General features: G+C 44.1%; 1 protein-coding gene across 4 annotated transcripts in view; it reads right to left on the bottom strand.

The window, feature by feature from the left end:
• Positions 1–6,431: 6,431 nt before the first annotated feature.
• LOC143284830 (deoxyribonuclease-1-like) overlaps positions 6,432–20,042 on the bottom strand; it is a 126,165-nt gene continuing 112,554 nt past the window's right edge. For all 4 annotated transcript variants that reach the window (XM_076591890.1, XM_076591889.1, XM_076591887.1 and 1 more), the window contains 5 exons: positions 19,110–19,193; positions 15,922–16,040; positions 13,824–14,094; positions 10,951–11,047; positions 6,432–9,083 (listed from right to left, as the gene is read on the bottom strand). In XM_076591890.1, the coding sequence (XP_076448005.1) occupies positions 8,919–9,083; positions 10,951–11,047; positions 13,824–14,094; positions 15,922–16,040; positions 19,110–19,193 (736 nt within the window). In that variant the 3' untranslated portion in view covers positions 6,432–8,918. The remainder of the gene's footprint in view (positions 9,084–10,950; positions 11,048–13,823; positions 14,095–15,921; positions 16,041–19,109; positions 19,194–20,042) is intronic.

Genomic DNA, 20,042 nt, shown 5'->3' on the forward strand with positions numbered 1-20,042 from the left:
CTGTTGATGTCCAGTTTTCATGGTGTGACTGAGCCTGTATTCCCTGTTGATGTCCAGTTTTCATGGTGTGACTAAGCCTGTATTCCCTGTTGATGTCCAGTTTTACATGGTGTGACTAAGCCTGTATTCCCTGTTGATGTCCAGTTTACATGCAGTGACTCAGCCTGTATTCATTGTTGATGTCCAGTTTTCATGGTTTGACTAAGCTTGTATTCCCTGTTGATGTCCAGTTTTATATGGTGTGACTAAGCCTGTATTCCCTGTTGATGTCCAGTTTTACATGGTGTGAGTAAGCCTGTATTCCCTGTTGATGTCCAGTTTACATGCAGTGACAGCCTGTATTCCCTGTTGATGTCCAGTTTTCATGCTGTGACTAAGCCTGTATTCATTGTTGATGTCCAGTTTTCATGGTGTGACTAAGCTTGTATTCCCTGTTGATGTCCAGTTTTCATGGTGTGACTAAGCCTGTATTCCCTGTTGATGTCCAGTTTTCATGGTGTGACAGCCTGTATTCCCTGTTGTTGTCCAGTTTTCATGGTGTGACTAAGCCTGTATTCCCTTTTGATGTCCAGTTTTCATGGTGTGACTAAGCCTGTATTCCCTGTTGATGTCCAGTTTTACATGGTGTGACTAAAGCCTGTATTCCCTGTTGATGTCCAGTTTTCATGATGTGACTAAGCCTGTATTCCTGTTGATGTCCAGTTTTCATGGTGTGACTAAAGCCTGTATTCCCTGTTGTCCAGTTTTCATGGTGTAACTAAGCCTGTATTCCCAGTTGTCCTGTTTTCATGGTGTGACTAAGCCTGTATTCCCTGTTGATGTCCAGTTTTATATGGTGTGACTAAGCCTGTATTCCCTGTTGATGTCCAGTTTTCATACAGTGATTAAGCCTGTATTCCCTGTTGATGTCCAGTTTTCATGCAGTGACTGAGCCTGTATTCCCTGTTCAGTTTTCATGGTGTGACTAAACCTGTATTCCTGTTGTCCAGTTTTCATGGTGTGACTAAAGCTTGTATTCCTGTTGATGTCCAGTTTTCATGCAGTGATTAAGCCTGTATTCCCTGTTGATGTCCAGTTCTACATGGTGTCACTAAGCCTGTATTCCCTGTTGATGTCCAGTTTTACATGGTGTGACTAAGCCTGTATTCCCTGTTCAGTTTTCATGGTGTGACTGAGCCTGTATTCCCTGTTGATGTCCAGTTTTCATGGTGTGACTAAGCCTGTATTCCCTGTTGATGTCCAGTTTTACATGGTGTGACTAAGCCTGTATTCCCTGTTGATGTCCAGTTTACATGCAGTGACTCAGCCTGTATTCATTGTTGTCCAGTTTTCATGGTGTGACTAAGCTTGTATTCCCTGTTGATGTCCAGTTTTTATGCAGTGACTGAGCCTGTATTCCCTGTTGTCCAGTTTTCATGGTATGACTAAGCCTGTATTCCCTGTTGATGTCCAGTTTTATATGGTGTGACTAAGCCTGTATTCCCTGTTGATGTCCAGTTTTACATGGTGTGACTAAAGCCTGTATTCCCTGTTGATGTCCAGTTTTCATGATGTGACTAAGCCTGTATTCCTGTTGATGTCCAGTTTTCATGGTGTGACTAAAGCCTGTATTCCCTGTTGATGTCCAGTTTTCATGCTGTGACTAAGCCTGTATTCCCTGTTGATGTCCAGTTTTATATGGTGTGACTAAGCCTGTATTTCCTGTTGATGTCCAGTTTTACATGGTGTGACTAAGCCTGTATTCCCTGTTGATGTCCAGTTTTCATGCAGTGACTGAGCCTGTATTCCCTGTTGTCCAGTTTTCATGGTGTGACTAAAGCCTGTATTCCCTGTTAATGTCCAGTTTTCATGGTGTGACTAAGCCTGTATTCCTGTCGATGTCCAGTTTTCATGCAGTGATTAAGCCTGTATTCCCTGTTGATGTCCAGTTTTACATGGTGTCACTAAGCCTGTATTCCCTGTTGATGTCCAGTTTTACATGGTGTGACTAAGCCTGTATTCCCTGTTGTCCAGTTTTCATGGTGTGACTGAGCCTGTATTCCCTGTTGATGTCCAGTTTTCATGGTGTGACTAAGCCTGTATTCCCTGTTGATGTCCAGTTTTACATGGTGTGACTAAGCCTGTATTCCCTGTTGATGTCCAGTTTACATGCAGTGACTCAGCCTGTATTCATTGTTGATGTCCAGTTTTCATGGTGTGACTAAGCTTGTATTCCCTGTTGATGTCCAGTTTTTATGCAGTGACTGAGCCTGTATTCCCTGTTGTCCAGTTTTCATGGTGTGACTAAGCCTGTATTCCCTGTTGATGTCCAGTTTTATATGGTGTGACTAAGCCTGTATTCCCTGTTGATGTCCAGTTTTACATGGTGTGACTAAAGCCTGTATTCCCTGTTGATGTCCAGTTTTCATGGTGTGACTAAGCCTGTATTCCTGTCGATGTCCAGTTTTCATGCAGTGATTAAGCCTGTATTCCCTGTTGATGTCCAGTTTTCATGGTGTGACTGTGCCTGTATTCCCTGTTGATGTCCAGTTTTACGTGGTGTGACTAAGCCTGTATTCCCTGTTCAGTTTTCATGCTGTGACGGAGCCTGTATTCCCTGTTGATGTCCAGTTTACATGCAATGACTAAGCCTGTATTCCCTGTTGATGTCCAGTTTTCATGGTGTGACAGCCTGTATTCCCTGTTGATGTCCAGTTTACATGCAGTGACTCAGCCTGTATTCATTGTTGATGTCCAGTTTTCATGGTGTGACTAAGCTTGTATTCCCTGTTGATGCCCAGTTTTTATGCAGTGACTGAGCCTGTATTCCCTGTTGATGTCCAGTTTTACATGGTGTGACTAAGCCTGTATTCCCTGTTGATGTCCAGTTTTACATGGTGTGACTAAAGCCTGTATTCCTGTCGATGTCCAGTTTTCATGCAGTGATTAAGCCAGTATTCCCTGTTGTTCAGTTTTCATGGTGTGACTGTGCCTGTATTCCCTGTTGATGTCCAGTTTTACATGGTGTGACTAAGCCTGTATTCCCTGTTGATGTCCAGTTTTCATGCTGTGACTGAGCCTGTATTCCCTATTGATGTCCAGTTTTCATGCTGTGACTAAGCCTGTATTCCCTGTTGATGTCCAGTTTTCATTTTGTGACTAAGCCTGTATTTCCTGTTGATGTCCAGTTTTACATGGTGTGACTAAGCCTGTATTCCCTGTTGATGTCCAGTTTTTCATGGTATGACTGTGCCTGTATTCCCTGTTGATGTCCAGTTTTCATGCTGTGACTAAGCCTGTTGTCCAGTTTTCATGCTGTGACTAAGCCTGTATTCCCTGTTGGTGTCCAGTTTTCATTGTGTGACTAAGCCTGAATTCCTGTCGATGTCCAGTTTTCATGCAGTGATTAAGCCTGTATTCCCTGTTGATGTCCAGTTTTATATGGTGTGACTAAGCCTGTATTTCCTGTTGATGTCCAGTTTTACATGGTGTGACTAAACCTGTATTCCTGTTGTCCAGTTTTCATGCTGTGACTAAGCCTGTATTCCCTGTTGATGTCCAGTTTTCATGCTGTGACTAAGCCTGTATTCCCTGTTCAGTTTTCATGCTGTGACAGAGCCTGTATTCCCTGTTGATGTCCAGTTTACATGCAGTGACTAAGCCTGTATTCCCTGTCGATGTCCAGTTTTCATGGTGTGACTAAGCCTGTATTCCTGTCGATGTCCAGTTTTCATGGTGTGACTAAAGCCTGTATTCCCTGTTGATGTCCAGTTTTATATGGTGTGACTAAGCCTTATTTCCTGTTGATGTCCAGTTCTACATGGTGTGACTAAGCCTGTATTCCCTGTTGATGTCCAGTTTTCATGGTGTGACTAAGCCTGTATTCCCTGTTGATGTCCAGTTTTCATGCTGTGACTAAGCCTGTATTCCCTGTTGATGTCCAGTTTTCATGCTGTGGCAGCCTGTATTCCCTGTTGATGTCCAGTTTTCATGGTGTGACTAAGCCTGTTCAGTTTTCATGCTGTGACTAAGCCTGTATTCCCTGTTGATGTCCAGTTTTCATGCGGTGTGACAAGGCCAATATTTCCCCCATGTTATCCATACAGTGACAGGCCAGTTTTCAAACTGAAGGCCTGAATTACCTTATCTTATGTTCAGACATTCCGTCCACTTAAGCTTTGTCAATTGTTGGTACCATGAAAAAGTTCTGCAGTGATAAGTGCAAAAAAGGTAGTTCAATTTTGCAGTATCCAAATTACTGTTTTCTGCAGTGTCAGCTCAATTTGCAGCAGCATCCAGAGGTGCAAGCCAAACCAACCCTTCCCATCTTAGTGCCACAAAGTGCCCGGTGAAAACTAGTGAATCACTAATTTTTTTTGTTTTCCTTATGACAGGAAATGTTCTGCAAACAGTCTGTTACCCATAGTTGTAAATGAAACCCTGCAGGGAAAAGGGTAGGGGGAAAAAGATAGTGAAGAGATCTGACATACGTTTTTAGTATGGCCAACTGCAAGGTGAGAGCTGTATTATCAGTGGTTTCTTAATTGCAAAGGGAAATCATTTGCAGCTTAGTCTTTCATGAATTTCACTTCAAACTAGAAGTCAAATTGCACTGGGACTTAGTGCTGTAGCCTTAGGCCTAAGTAGCCTTTGGGAACCGTCCCAAGGCCCTCTTGATTGAGGGACCGGGGATGCAACTTGGACAAAACACACTCTACTATAAATTGTATAATCGAATTCCAGCCCGAATAGACTGGACAGCAGATGCCTCCTCTGCTGTTCTGATGGAGACTGTCGTACATGACTGATTATCATATACTGTTCCTAGGAGGACACCAATCAGCATGGGTAAATCAGGAAACAGCTGCTGTGTGCTTCAGGGACGAAGGTGTTCACCATGCAGATTATGTTGCAATGTAAGGAAGACGGAAAGAGTTGACGGGGTCTTGTGGTGCAACTGTGTCAGAAAGACATGGTGCTTGCTTCCGAAGTGACAACAAAGTCATCCTCTGACAGGCCCTTGACTGAAGGCTGGGGCTCCATGATGGGATAGCCTGCCTAGGCTAGAAACCTCTGGAAGTGTCTCATTGGAAAGACCGTGCTTGAGGAGGAATGGCCATCTGTAACCACAGCAGTGGTTGTGTGTAGAGGCCGAAAGGATTGGGCAGGGAAGACTAAGTGCAGAAAGTGCTTTCAAACGCCAATTGTTTGAGACGTTGATGCTGGATTTGTGTTCAAGCAAGGTGATGGGGTGAACTGATGTGCTTGAATGCGGCATCTGCCGTGCTGGTATGAGTGGGCAGAAAGGTACACCCCTGTGGCTAATGGACGGTTCGTTGTGCTTTGTGGGACGCATCCGTCCTCGTCAATATGCCTTTCTCCCAAATGTAGAGGAAAACAATTGACCCAGGCCTTCTGCTACTAGAGAGGAGTAGAAGAGATGGGCTGAGGGTGATTGTCACCTGCCCAGTGGGCAGTTTTTGGGTCCGCTAAAACTTGTAAGGCAAGATAGACACCTTCATGGGAAGGCTGGCTAGGATGTAGGGCCTGTGTGGAGCTTTTGTCACAATCACAGTGGTGCAAACCAAGGGTTGTTGTAGGCAAGGGGAGAAAGAAGGGATGCCTTACAAACTTGGAAGGAATGAAAGGCATGCGTGTCCAGAGTGGCACCTCTAAGTTGGACTGCCTCATCCTTCCTTGTGCATCTCCAGCCTTATGGGTGATTGTTGCAGGCAAATGAGTTGGGTTGCCTTGTCCGTCCTTGCACCAAGAGAGGCATTCTTAGCCCTGTGGGTGTGAAGGGTGTGTGGATCCCTAAGGACCAGCCACTACTGAAATGTGAAGGAGCATACATTCAGGCGTGAATGAGGCTATTATTTTTTATTTATTTAAAAAAAAAAAAAATTTTTTTTTTTTTTTTTGAGTGCAGTCATCCTGCAAAAGCAAGGTAGGGATGAATTTATGAAAATGAATACATGTATGTGCCAAGGGAATAAAAACTTCCATCAGCTCAAGTGATGTCAGAAGTATGCCAATGACAAGAGATCGAGACACAAGAAATAAGCGGCTGTATAAGCATACGTGTAGCGTGCACAGATATACCCAAGTAAGTGTGCATAATCATCAATGGAAAGGAATCTGTCCATGCACCTACATATGAGATGTACATACACATATGAATAAAGTGCCAGTACATAGAGGCAGAGAGTTCTGGGCATTGTGAACAGAAGGCCGCAAGTGTGCCTATATTGCTATGTAGGGAATCTCAATGAATAGAGACAGAAATATAATTGTACATGTTAATATGAAAGTCGTCTGAACCTATCCCATAAGCACATACACATGTGTATACCGATGGATAAGTACACATCTATAAGTGAAAGCAGAAATGTGTATGAATGTAGCGAGAGGACTGACGTTCAGTTGTCAGTTGTTGTGTGTTGACGGATAAAGTGATGACAAGATCGGCCCGAGCACTGCCGAGAGGCAGGATCGAGTTATTAATACATTTAAGAATTATCTTGATATTCACTGTGAAAACTTTAAAAACAAAACTCATTTACATATTTTCTGATTTTTCAAGCACTGCGCACTCAATATTGAAAAATGCAAGACATACGTGGGGACTCTCTTTTTCTTCCCCACTTCAAGCGGGTAAAAGGCCTTGTCAGGCTTGCACGCCTTGATATTGATATTGATATATGATATGATATAAGAGGTACTCCAACGTGGAAGTGCCAATATCAGTCTGGGAAACAGCAGAGTTAGGCAATGGGGCAGAAGAATCCAACACTGCCGAAGTTCCAATGGGGCGTGCACATACCTGCTCCGTGGGCGCAAGGCGCGGCACCGGAAGGCAGAGTGGTGCATAATTGCTGCAGCAAGTTTAGCGATGAGTTGCTGATTGTTTGGTTGAGTAGCTTGCTGAGACACCAAACAGCAGCACTCGGCGGTGTGGCAGATGGGGTCATCACCGCATAGCTTGGTAGGACCGTGCACACACTCGCACTGAAGGCGAGGAGCAGTGCCGGTGCAAGGGAAATAACTGCGGCAGTCACCGGCAAGGGTGCCGAAGCAGGGGTTGCCTCCCTTGGATCGGGTGATCCGGACAAGGAGGGGGGTGCAAGCGTATGGGCAAGCGTGTCCCCTAGTGGTCCACCTTCCTCCCTACACCAGGGGAGGGCATCCCTACACGCCTCGGTCGTTGTTGGATCCGAGACGGTCGAGGCATGCCGCGTGGGGGGTCGCGTGATCCGATGTACGGCCGCCACCACGGACGCATCGCACATAGGGCCCAGTCTAACGTGCGGATCCAAGACAAGCTGCCCCCCCCCCCCCCAAGGGATTGTGGCCATTCCATTGGTGCAACTGTGATATGATATGGTAAAGAGATAGAGGAGATCGACTCGTACACTGTTGACTGGCAGGGCCGAGAAAACGCGGATCGTGTCGAGTGAGTTCGCGGATCGATAAAAATGACATGAAAGGTAACACTGACCTGAGTGTGTGACCACAAACCTCTAGAAGTCACCAGAGGAGGTGTAGGAGGTGGCGGAGGTCTGGAGTCGACCGGAGGGACCGGAGGAAGTGGAGAAGGCGGCGGGTTGGCGTTGTTGAGAGGGCCCGGAGTAGAGGGCCCAGAGTGTCAGCGAATCGATTGCGATCGCGCCTTAATTTTAGCACGATTCCCCAATCGAGCTACATAATTATGTGACATGGTTGGAGACATAATTTGACCACAAACAAGAACGCCAGAGAATTGACAGAAAATACGAAAAAAACTTAGCCGTATGAAGAGCACAGGTACAGGAGTCATGATGGCTTCCGGAAAAAGAGGGCGATAAGCAGTGGGACAAAGGGGAGGTTACCTACTTCTGGGAGGTTATCGGCCGTAGTTTCGTCTGCTCCGCATAGGCGGATAGTAGTTTGCACAGGACAGGAATGTCAGACCCCTGCCGGAGTCTGCACTAGTTGGGTCACGGTTAAGTATGTGTAATTAAATGTCAGTTTTAAAGTTAGCATTGGTTCATAAACAATTCTGAAACATACAGAAGAGATAAATCAGTTCATAGCTGGACAGCCCTGATATATGGCCTATTACAGTGATCTGGGTTATGTATAGTTTCTCAAAAAGGGAATGTCATATCTGAAGGAATGTACACTAGGAGAAAATACACACCACCTTAATCATTTCCTGAGGTGGGGGGAAAAAAGCGATAGGCCCTGAGCATTGTGCAAAATTTCAATGATAACAAATGGATACAAAAGCAGAACACAACTGTGGTGCTTCACACAAAGCTGCTCAAGTCGCAAAATCGTGAAGTGATTAAAAAAAAAAATAAACAACTTTATAAATGCAGTGAGCCATGCATGCTATTTTCTATTTTACACGAGTTACTGTATTTGGTCAGCTTACCAAGCAGTTTAGCTGTCAGCCAATACTGATGAACCCATACTGCCTGCAAGACCATATACTGATATCGAGCATGTGTACTCTCCTGCATGACACTGGGGTGAGCACAACAGATGCATATCCATGACATCTTAGAGGAAGGCTTCAAGTTAGGTGCCAAAATTCCTTTAAAAAGAAAAGTTATGGGACCCACTTGAGCAAAAGGGTATTTGCTGGATGCTCAGTGGTACAGGATGTCCTGCATTATCAATCTTTAAACAATGTTGGACATCCTAGCTGGATTTCAACAGTGTACACACTAGTAAGATTTGTGTGTATGGATTTCTCAGTAAAAACATCTTAACTTCGCAATGTTTGCACATTGCCACAAACAGATCACCATAATGCTGCACATTTCAAGTCTGATATGCAAAAATGTTGACCCCACACACAACCTGCAAAGCATATCCGTACCTCAGTCATGCTGCCAATCAAATATTTTGCCCATGCACACCTCCACGATTCTGGAAAAACCCACATCCATCTGTCACAGGTCAGAGTTGGCCCTCCAGCGGGACAGTTTCTTCACCACTGCCTGCCAGGCCCGCTTCACAAGTTGCACCATGGACACGGCCCCACTGGCCCCTCTGCTGTTGGTGTCTTTATCCCGTAGCGTCAGTTCTATGGGGAAGTGGTCACTGACCTCCAGTGCCTGCACAACAACATTAATGTGGGTTCAGTGTCACAGCCTCTGCATCCTCTTGTTCCACACAGAAACCATTTAAAATAAAAACAAAAAATCCTTCCTTTTATTGTTCCTATTTTGTTTGTGTGGGGTTTATATAGGCATGGTTAATGTTTATATGACCCCAGGAGGTACGTGAAATAAACTTCTTGCCTTGCATCACTCAAGGAGGAGGAGGAATTTTGTTTAATGTCCGGTCACACATATCGGTGATTGAAGACATTCTGTTAAAGTATTTATGAATACATCTGAGTATTATCCATTAGAAGGGGTGGGAGATGTGGATGAATGGAGGGTTGGGAGAAACTGGGCAAATGAGGGTAAAAATGTGGGTGAAATTCGGACAAAAAAACACTCTAAATACAGTTACAAGAAATTACTTAAGGATTTCGTAAAAGAGAAGTTGTTAAACTGACAAGTGAAACAATGAATGCAAAAAGTCAAAAACATCAACGTTCTCAGTCACTTGTGAAGACACTTTTGTGTACAAAAGGCTTCATCAAGCTACAGTGAAAAATTATATGCTCAATTGTCAGGTTACTAAGGCATATGCACTTGACATTAGAACAATACTTGGTCCGTAATGAATTTGATAATAGTCTAAGAGCTAAACTCAGAATTGGTCTGCGAATTGGACCAAAGTCTGAGAGAGTCAACTGACGAGGTTTTAGACTTGTATCACTCAAATTACCTCTTCTATATACCCCCCACAACCCCCTCCCAACAGTTTTTTTTTATATATTTTTTTTATAATAAATCATTTTATTCTCAGTCTTGGTCTTAGTTCATTCTTCTGTCCTTAAGACAAAATGTAAAAACAAAAACCACCACCACCATGCCTTTGTAACAGTTGATGTGCTTGCTAAATGCATATTTTGCCAAATGACCTTGACCTCTCACAGTTTCATCAGAAAAAAAAAAGGTGACTGGAAAGGTGTTATGCATACCCATCATTTAATCAAATTTATTTCCTTTTCTACCTGTGGATGCAAAGACAGTTTGTTAAAGTTCACCGAAGACACTCACACAAACAATCCTGGCAAAGTGATTTTATACTGTTTACAAATCTTGAGAAAACCAATACTTTAAAAAAAAAAAAATAAAAAAAACCTCACCACCTTGACCTTTAGCAGTAAAGGTCAGCATGGAAACACCAATGTCATCATGCATCTGCTATAATGTCGCAGAGAAAATGTTTGCCACAGGAACAACAGGTACAGTGGTTATCACATGGTATCTATTTGTTTGGAAATGTGATGGTTGGGAGAAAAAATTAAAACTGATATTTAATGCTGAAGATCTGAATACAGAAGAAAAAATCACTGTATCCTGCACACAGTAACAAGTCCATGATTATCGTTTAATTGTTTCGAAAGACAAGATTTGATAAGTATTTAAAAAAAAAAAAAAGTGACAGGACACACACACACACGCACGCAAAACAATGCCATTCTTTGGAATAACTTCCTCAGCCTCTCCATCACTTATCTTTGCTGCAGTCTTTCAGATCCAGTCTGAAGTCCCACCTTTCCCTTCTGGAATAATTCTGAACAGCTTATCCCTTTCCAGTATGAACATAAACTGACTTAGTGAACAAGTTAGAGTTTCAGAATTTATAGGTTGTACTTTTGACTGTATACAAATTATGATGTGTGTGTATGACTGGGTGTGTGTGTGGTGGTGGTGTAGGGATGAATGATTTAATAATGTTTGTATCTTGGGTTCGATGTTTTCCTTTTTAATATTTACATGTCTGTGCTATTTGTAAATGCCTATAGATTATTTTCAAGATTAAGCGTAAATGCTCATAATATTAATAATTTGAAAGCCTGACCTGATCTGAAGACAGGCCATACTGTGTCTGGAAGTCAAAGACCTGCACAGTCTCATTAATCACGGCGTCCCGTAGAGTCTTCCCTGCCACAATGAACCTGCCCACAACACACCTGCATGTCACAACACACAGCACACCTGCATGTCACAGCACACGTACCTCAACATCAAAACCACACAGCACACCTGGACGTCACAGCACACATACCTCGACATCAAAACACACAGCACACCTGGACGTCACAGCACACCTGGATGTCACAGCAGCACACCTGGACGTCACAGCACACCTGGACGTCACAGCACACATACCTCGACATCAGAACACACAGCACACCTGGACGTCACAGCACACCTGGACGTCACAGCACACCTGGATGTCGCAATAGTCAAGTGGTTCAAGTGTTGGTCTTTCAATCTGAGGGTCCCGGGTTCAAATCCCTGTAACAGCGCCTGGTGGGTAAAAAGTGAAGATTTTTCCAATTTCCCAGGTCAACATATGTGCAGACTTGCTAGTGCCTGAAACCCCCTTCATGTGTATACGCACACAGATCAAATACCCACGTCAAAAGATCCTGTAATCCCAGCATGCACATCCCCTTAAAACAAGTATTGCTGCCTACATGGCAGGGTACATGAACAAACCAGTCATACACGTAAAATGTTACGTGTCTGTATGAGTATGTCCATGTGTGTGCATGACTGAAACCTGATTGAACGACAGAAGAAATGAATGATGAGCATCTGACGGCAGCTGTCAGGGGGCTCTACACAGGTAGGCAGCCTGTTAAAAATTAAATTAAAAATATTGCTTAGAGCCCAGCCGACCATGAAGGCCATAGGCAGCCTGTTATGCAAATGACCCCATGTTTGTAAAGCGCATAGAGCTTGGTTTCCAACTGAGGATAGGTTTGATTGATTGATGTGGATACTTCTATAGCACCTATCCTCGGTCAGAGACCAAGCTCTAAGCGCTTTACATACACGGGGACATTTGCACCACAGGCTGCCTACCTGGGTAGAGCCGACTGACGGCTGCCACTGGGTGCTCATCATTCGTTTCCTTTGTCATTCAATCAGATTTCAGACGCACACACATACACACTCAGACAGACATGTAATATTTTACGTGTATGACCGTTTGTTTTTTATTTACCCCGCCATGTAGGCAGCCATAGTCTGTTTTCGGGGGTGTGCATGCTGGGTATATTCTTGTTTCCGTAACCCACCTAACGCTGACATGGATTACAGAATCTTTAACGTGCGTATTTGATCTTCTGCATGCGCATACACACGAAGGGAGTTCAGGCACTAGCAGGTCTGCACATATGTTGAGCTGGGAGATTGGAAAAATCTCCACCCTTTACCCACCAGGTCCACCAAGATTCGAACCCAGGACCCTCAGATTGAAAGTCCAGTGCTTTAACCATTTGGCTATTGCACCCGTCATACGACATAAGTATCCATATCCTTATCAAACACATGCACATCAACTGGATCTGAAGGTGAGGGGAATTCTCTTTGCACATCTGGATATTAACTCACTCAGTACGGCCAGTCCTCTCTTCTCCTCTACACAGACCCCTCGGATGTCCAGTGGGTGTCTGAATGACCCAACCTTTAGCTTCCGTCGTCAGAATTGTATTCTTTGTCAACATTCACCTCTTCAGTATGAGAGCCTTCCACTTGCAATATTTTGATGGTGGTAATTGGGGTGAAACGCTGTTAACGTCTTCTCTTTCACCGTTCGTATGGAGAGAGTTAAAACACATGCATGTCAAGTGGGTTTGTGGGTGAGATGAATTCTCTGTTATCTATTCGATTGGGTCAAACTTACCTTTTTTTTTTGTTGTGACGAAGAAATCTGCATGTTTCTGACAACATTTGTATAGGATCACAAGACCTTTCAACCACTGATGCCAATAAGAAACACTGCAGTTAATAAATCAATATGTTCATGTCACATCACCTTGGCAGTTTGTTACCGTGTATCCCATCAGAATCATATATCATGCGGAATGGTGGTGGTCTAATGGTAATGTCTGCCCAGGAGGCGAGAGAATCTGAGCGCACAGGATCGAACCCCAAACTCACCAGTGCTTTTCCCTCCACCAGACCATGAGTGGCGGTCTGGATGATAGTCCTTTAGATGAGATGACAAACCAAGGTTCTGTGTGTAGCATGCACTTAGCGCACGTAAAAGAACCCATAACAAGAGTTGTCCCTGGCAAAATTTTATAGAAGAATCCACTTTGAAAGGCAAAAAAAGTCAGGAAAAAACAAAGGGGGTGATGCTGTGCTGCAGCAATGCACTCTCCCTGGGGAGAGCAGCCCAAATTTCACACACAGAAACCTGCTCTGACAAAGAGTAATTCAATAACTTAACTCTTTCACCACCACAGGTGACGTTTGTTGACTAGAGAGTGCGCCACCACAGGCAACTTCTGTCAACATCGAGGGGTCATGTTGACAAGAACAAAGTTTTTAACATGTTACAAAGCTCGACAGCTGCAGCCAGTCCCCCACCAACAGAACAATGACTTAACCTTTGCCTCCTGACCGAGTTTGAAGTGAACAAGTCTGTTGTGTTGTTCTGACATGAACCAAAGCCTGTGACAGAGCATTGTTTCCAAAATACTTGGTGCTGGGGAGTGTTTTTCACACAGAAAGTCAGTACTGAAACAATCCCCATCAAAACCACTGAATTTCTTCACACAGAGAAATATACTGTAACAGGGTGATACAATGGAACACATAAAAAAACCACACACACTAAAACCAGCCCAATATTCAAAATATATTCTGATGGGTTGATACAATGGAATACCCCCCCCCCCCCCACACACACACAAACACACAACCCCAACATTTCACCTGTCATAAGCGCAGTCCGTGTTGTTGCTGACGGTGGTGTCCTCATCGTCCCCTATGGCCCACCAGAAGTCATCGTCATGACGTATGGCGATGTGGGGCCAGTCTCTCTTGGGCACGTACCTGCAGTCAGCGTTGAGGTCTCCCAGCACCAGGACGTTGTCCGTGTCCCAGACATCTTTCACATGCTGCACCACCTGGGGCAGGGCCTTCAGCTCCTCCACTGTCTGGGTCGGCATGGTGTGCAGAGCCACAAGGCTGAAGTCTGGCACCACTGCACAGAGAAAAATAGTGTGTTGCATTACTCTCTGTCGCAACAGATTTCTCTCTGCGTGTCTGGCACCACTGCACAAACAGAGAAAAATAGTGTGTTGCATTACTCTGTTGCAACAGATTTCTCTCTGTGTCTGGCACCACTGCAAAAACAGAAAAAATAGTGTGTTGCATTACTCTCTGTCGCAACAGATTTCTCTCTGTGTGTCTGGCACCACTGCACAAACAGAGAAAAATAGTGTGTTGCATTACTCTGTCGCAACAGATTTCTCTCTGTGTCTGGCACCACTGCACAAACACAGAAAAATAGTGTGTTGCATTACTCTGTCGCAACAGATTTCTCTGTGTCTGGCACCACTGCACAAACACAGAAAAATAGTGTGTTGCATTACTCTGTCGCAACAGATTTCTCTCTGCGTATGGCACCACTGCACAAACACAGAGAAAAATAGTGTTGCATTACTCTCTGTTGCAACAGATTTCTCTCTGTGGATGGCACCACTGCACAAACACAGAGAAAAATAGTGTGTTGCATTACTCTGTCGCAACAGATTTCTCTCTGTGTCTGGCACCACTGCACAATAAAACATTTCGAGTTGCATTACTCTCTGTCGCATCCAATTTTCGTTTTGTGTATGGCACCACTGCAGAGAGAAAAATATTGTTGCATTACTCTCTGTCAAAACAGATTTCTCTGTGTGAAATTCAGGCTGCTCTTCCAGAGGGATAGCATGTCGCTGCAATACAGTGCCACCCATTCTTTTGTTGCTTTTTTTTTTTCTGTCTGTAAGTGTATTTCTTTTCCTATCAAAGTGGAGTTCTCAACTTGATTTTGCCAGGGACAACACTTTCCTTACTGTGGGTTGTTTCATGTGTACTACCTAAGTGTATGCTGTATACAGGACCTGGGTTTATCATCTCATCTTAATGAGTTAACTCACTCAGTACGGCCAGTCCTCTCTTCTCCTCTACACAGACCCCTCGGATGTCCAGTGGGTGTCTGAATGACCCAACCTTTAGCTTCCATCGTCCGAATTGTTGTATTCTTTGCCAACATTTACTTCTTCAGTGTAAGAGCCTTCCGCTTGTAATATTTTGATGGTGGTAATTGGGGAGAAACGCTGTTAACGTCGTCTCTTTCGCCTTTTGTATGGAGAGAGTTAAAGTTGGTATTCAGACTTCTATTTTAAAGTGAATTTAATTTCTTAAGGAGAAAATAGGTGTTCACATTCATTTTCATATTACAAATGTATTCAAGGAGATGGACAAGTCAGAGAAAAACAATGAAAAATGCCCAGACATGTATTCACACATACACACAAAACACTGATGTACCGAAAAGAACACCTTCAATATCCCCAATGTGCACAACAAATCTGGTCTTAGCAGACAGAACCACTTGCTCCAGTCTGCTTGGATGTGTTAATCAGAAACCAAACCAGATATCCATACTAATCAGGTCACTGAGCTATCATTATCACTGAAGTGGTGAGGCAAAGTAATGAGAGAGAGAACCGAGGTGAAAAATAGTGGTGGCTGAAAAGTAACTGCAAAAAACAAAAACACAAAACAAAAAAAACCAACATCACATAAATGTTATGTCAATCTCTTTCGGGAGGGGTTGGGGGGGGAATGCACAAAAAGGCAATGATCAATATAATGCCATGAGCTAAAATGCAACACACATAAACCAACCCTCTAGAAAATCTGGATATATGGTGTAGGGAGACCACAGCAGGCAAAGCGAAACACCACCACCACCACTGCCAACCACAGTAACAACGCGCCAACAACGACACAAGAACGTGCGGTAAAATCAGGAACATACCACACTGGGAAGCCTGAAACCGCACGATGTACGGCTCTCGCTGAAACAGATCCTCCTCGGTCGCTTCATCTCCATCGTCAAAGTGCAGGGAGTCGACGACAGACAGACCTCGGTCCTGTCTGGGGAAACAAACAGTTAACCCATGCAGCCCACGAGAGTTTATACAGCTTCAGCACGTTTTCATGCAGAAAAAAAAAAGCACAACATATACTGTTTTCCCTCCAAAGTACATCTGGACACCTCCAGAAATACTGAAGAAGTTACTTCCCTTTGTGGTTTATGCATATGTATTAAAGTGAAAAACCATTAAAGATAAATTTTGAAGCCAGAGAAATGCTCAGGTGCAGGGCTCAATGAGTTTATTTAAACCGTTTTTTATTTTTATTTTTTTTTAGCACAGTTCAAAATGACCAAAAATAAAGACTTCAGACATCTGAGTGGCATTTAATCCTGGTGCTCCATCATATTATATGCTGTACAAAGCTTTTACTGATCTGCTTTTAAATGAGGTTGCCAAAGGAGAGGGCAGCTGGTGTGTTTGTGTGTGTGTGTGTGTGTGTGTGGGGGGGCTGGTCTGGAGGAGGGAGCCTCTAGAATTGTTACCAGTACTCTTTCACTTTGCCACCCTTTCATTAGACCTTCTGTTGCTGCAGTCTTCTTCCTAATAAAATAAACTTCCTTTCTCATTACATTTTCACTGTCACTCCTTAACCTCTTGACTGCGCTGTTGACGTACGGCGTACGTCATGAAATGTCGCTCAGCAATGCTGTATTGACGTGCGCCGTACGTCATGTTACAACGTTCTATGTTTCGAGTCCCGCATTACAGAAAATACAGTCTGCTAACCATTAAATTAGCTCCCCTGATAGCTCTTTATCTCCTGAGTTCCATAAGCTAAAATTATTCATTGGATTGTCATATTTATGGCGAAAGTTTTGCAAGTTTGTACGAAGCTCAAGTTGTGTTTGCAAAGCCATGGCTGAACGCAGACAAACCCCAACACTTGCACTTGTATTGAAAGAATTCTTTCGTGATGCAAACAGTAGAGATGAAGATTGTGGACTGAATGAGACAGAACTGCGTGAAGTTGATGCCGAAGACGCTGATTTTGACAGTGCAGGGGGGTGGGAGGTGGAGTTATTGACGAAACTGAAGACAGACAAGCTCAGCTGATTCAAGATGCAGGTGGGTGTTTTCGAGGTTTGTCAGTTTATTGTTTGCTTTCTGTTTGTTGTAACAATGAATATGACTGCATTGTGTGTGTTTTGAATGTGTTAGCTGTGGTAAGTGGCTTCGTCAGTCACTGATCAGTGAATGTGAGTGAGAGTCAGTCAGTCACGTGGGTACTGTGACCATCACAGCCCAGGGGGGCGTGGCTTGCTGGCTGGCTCATTGTTGATGACAGCGTGTGTCGCTCGCCTGCAGCTTTCTGTGTGTTCGTTCCTGAGTGTGTATTGGTTTGTTGCTGTTGTTGTTATTGTTGTTGTTGTTGTTGTGTGTGTGTGGTGTGTGTGTGAGTGAGAGAGAGAGAGAGAGGGGGGGGGGGGGAGATGATGTTTATAAAACTGAAATCAGAGAATGATATACAGAACTGTATGCCTAAATTACTTTGTAAATGCAACACTTGTAGAAGTGTGTGTGTGTGTGTGTGTGTGTGTGTGTTGTCATTTTGTTTTGTATGAGAAAGAGAGAATGAAGGGGGTGTGGCATACCATGAACCAGTTTCAGTGTGTGTGTGTTTTGGGGGTTTGGGGTGGGGGGTGGGGTAGGTATGTGTGTGTTTGTATTTCAGCTTCTGAAAACAATCAGAAATAAAATGGTACCATTTCATGATCTTTTTATATGTAAAAACCAAAAACCAAACCCAAAACCCAACAAACTTAGTCTTTTATGCAATGTGTTTCAGGTATGCAGCATGGTGATGATCATGATGTTCATCCTGGATCATCTGGAGTTGACAACTTGCCACAAACCTACAGCTGAAGACCAGCAACAGCAAGACCAAAGGGCAGTAAACAAGCCTCCAGCAATTCTGGATTACAACAAAAACATGGGTGCCATGGACCATCATGACCAACAACTGCATCCCTACAATGTCACAAGGAAAACCCTGAAGTGGTACAAATAGCTGTGTGTGCATTTTCTACAAATTGCCATGCTGAATGCACACATCCTCTACAAAAAAGCAGGCAACAACAGTACACTCCTGGACTTCAGAAGGATGTAATTAGTGCCATGATTTTTGGTGACCAAGACACTGCTAAAGATGACCACGCTGTTTGTCTTGTGTGGACGACACTTCATCCCACCTACCCCACAGAAGGCCTGGCCACAAAGGAGGTGCAGAGTCTGCTGGAAGAAAGGACAAAGAAAGGATGTGGGGTTCTACTGCCCAGACTGCCCCAGCAAACCAGCACTGTGTCTTGAAGACTGTTTCTGCAAGTACCACACACTGGGTTTTTACTGGCGTTAGATCCTGGGTGAGTACACCCTTTTCATTCTTTGTGTGGACTGTTTTGGTGTCTTATGCACCTGGACACTGTTGCTCAGCCTTGACAGTGTGTGTGGTTGATCACAACAGTCACAAGAAAGACAGATTGAGAACCTGGTTGATATTGTAGCACCTACATGGTGGAATGACAGTCCCAATTTTTTTTATTAATGCATTTTATGGAATTTTTCTGTTAGATTGACTCATTATTTGAACATGTGAGTATCAAAAACAAAATCTTGGTTCATTTTCCTTTCATTTGATATATACTTTTATGCACTTATCTTCAGTACTTTTTGAAATATAAGCAAATTAAAATCATTGGCGTGTTTTTCTTGTTTTTCTGAAAATTTTCTCAGCATACGCCATAGCAAAACGTACTAGCAGTGAAGGGGTTAATTGGAGGCTGGCAGCTATCTAGCAAAAAATTGGAATTTGAGTTGATGTCCATTGCAATTGTTATTACATTGCTTAAAAACAGTTACACACACACAATATGCACAAGCTCCTCCCCTCCCCCCCCTGCCGTTCATCCCCCCTACCACCTCCCTACACACATACACACTGTGCACTTTAGATCACAAAACTTAACGCTATTAGTGTTGACTATAAACATATTCCACTAATTCTTCCATAAATCAGCAAACACACACCAACTGCCCGGTTAAAAGAAGTGGCTGAACGACAAAACCACACCTGTACATGAAGGCATACTGTTCCTTGGATGAAGTACGTCCAAGGCGCTCGCTGATGTTCATGCTCATGGTGATGCCATGGTCCCTGGAACAGAGACACAGAGCTCTGTGGTGCCGATTCTGTGCTGCTGTTCATGTGAAATGTGGAAGAGGGTGGCAGAATGGTAAAGACATCTGTCTGTCAGTACAGTGTACATGCGGGTCTGGGTTCAATTCCTGCTCCTGCTCCCCCCCCCCCCCCGCCCCCACTACCCCCTCCGCCCAAACTCCCCCCTCCCAAGTTTGACTAGAAAAATCAAACCAAGCATCGAGTTATTCGGATGAGATGATAAACACCCTGGTCCCGTGTGCAGCACGCACTTGGCACAATGAAATAAAACCCATGGCAACTACTACTTCTTCTGCGTTCACTCGTATGCACACGAGTGGGCTTTTACGTGTATGACCGTTTTTACCCCGCCATGTAGGCAGCCATACTCCGTTTTCGGGGGTGTGCATGCTGGGTATGTTCTTGTTTCCATATCCCACTGAACGCTGACATGGATTACAGGATCTTTAACGTGCGTATTTGATCTTCTGCTTGCGTATACACACGCAGGGGGTTCAGGCACTGGCAGGTCTGCACATATGTTGACCTGGGAGATCGGAAAAATCTCCACCCTTTATCCACCAGGCGCCGTCACTGTGATTTGATCCCGGGACCCTCAGATCGAAAGTCCAACACTTTAACTACTCGGCTATAGCGCCTGTTCAATTCCTGCTCCTGTCCCCCCCCCCCCCCCCCCCCCCCCCCAAAGTTTGACTACAAAAATCAAACCGAGCATCTAGTTATTCGGATGAGATGATAAACACCCTGGTCCCGTGTGCAGCACGCACTTGGCACATTGAAATAGAACCCATGGCAACAAAATAGTTGTTCTCTGGCAAAATTCTG

The sequence above is a fragment of the Babylonia areolata genome, chromosome 8 (genome assembly GCF_041734735.1).
Source record: "Babylonia areolata isolate BAREFJ2019XMU chromosome 8, ASM4173473v1, whole genome shotgun sequence".
Taxonomy (NCBI): Eukaryota; Metazoa; Mollusca; class Gastropoda; order Neogastropoda; family Buccinidae; genus Babylonia; species Babylonia areolata.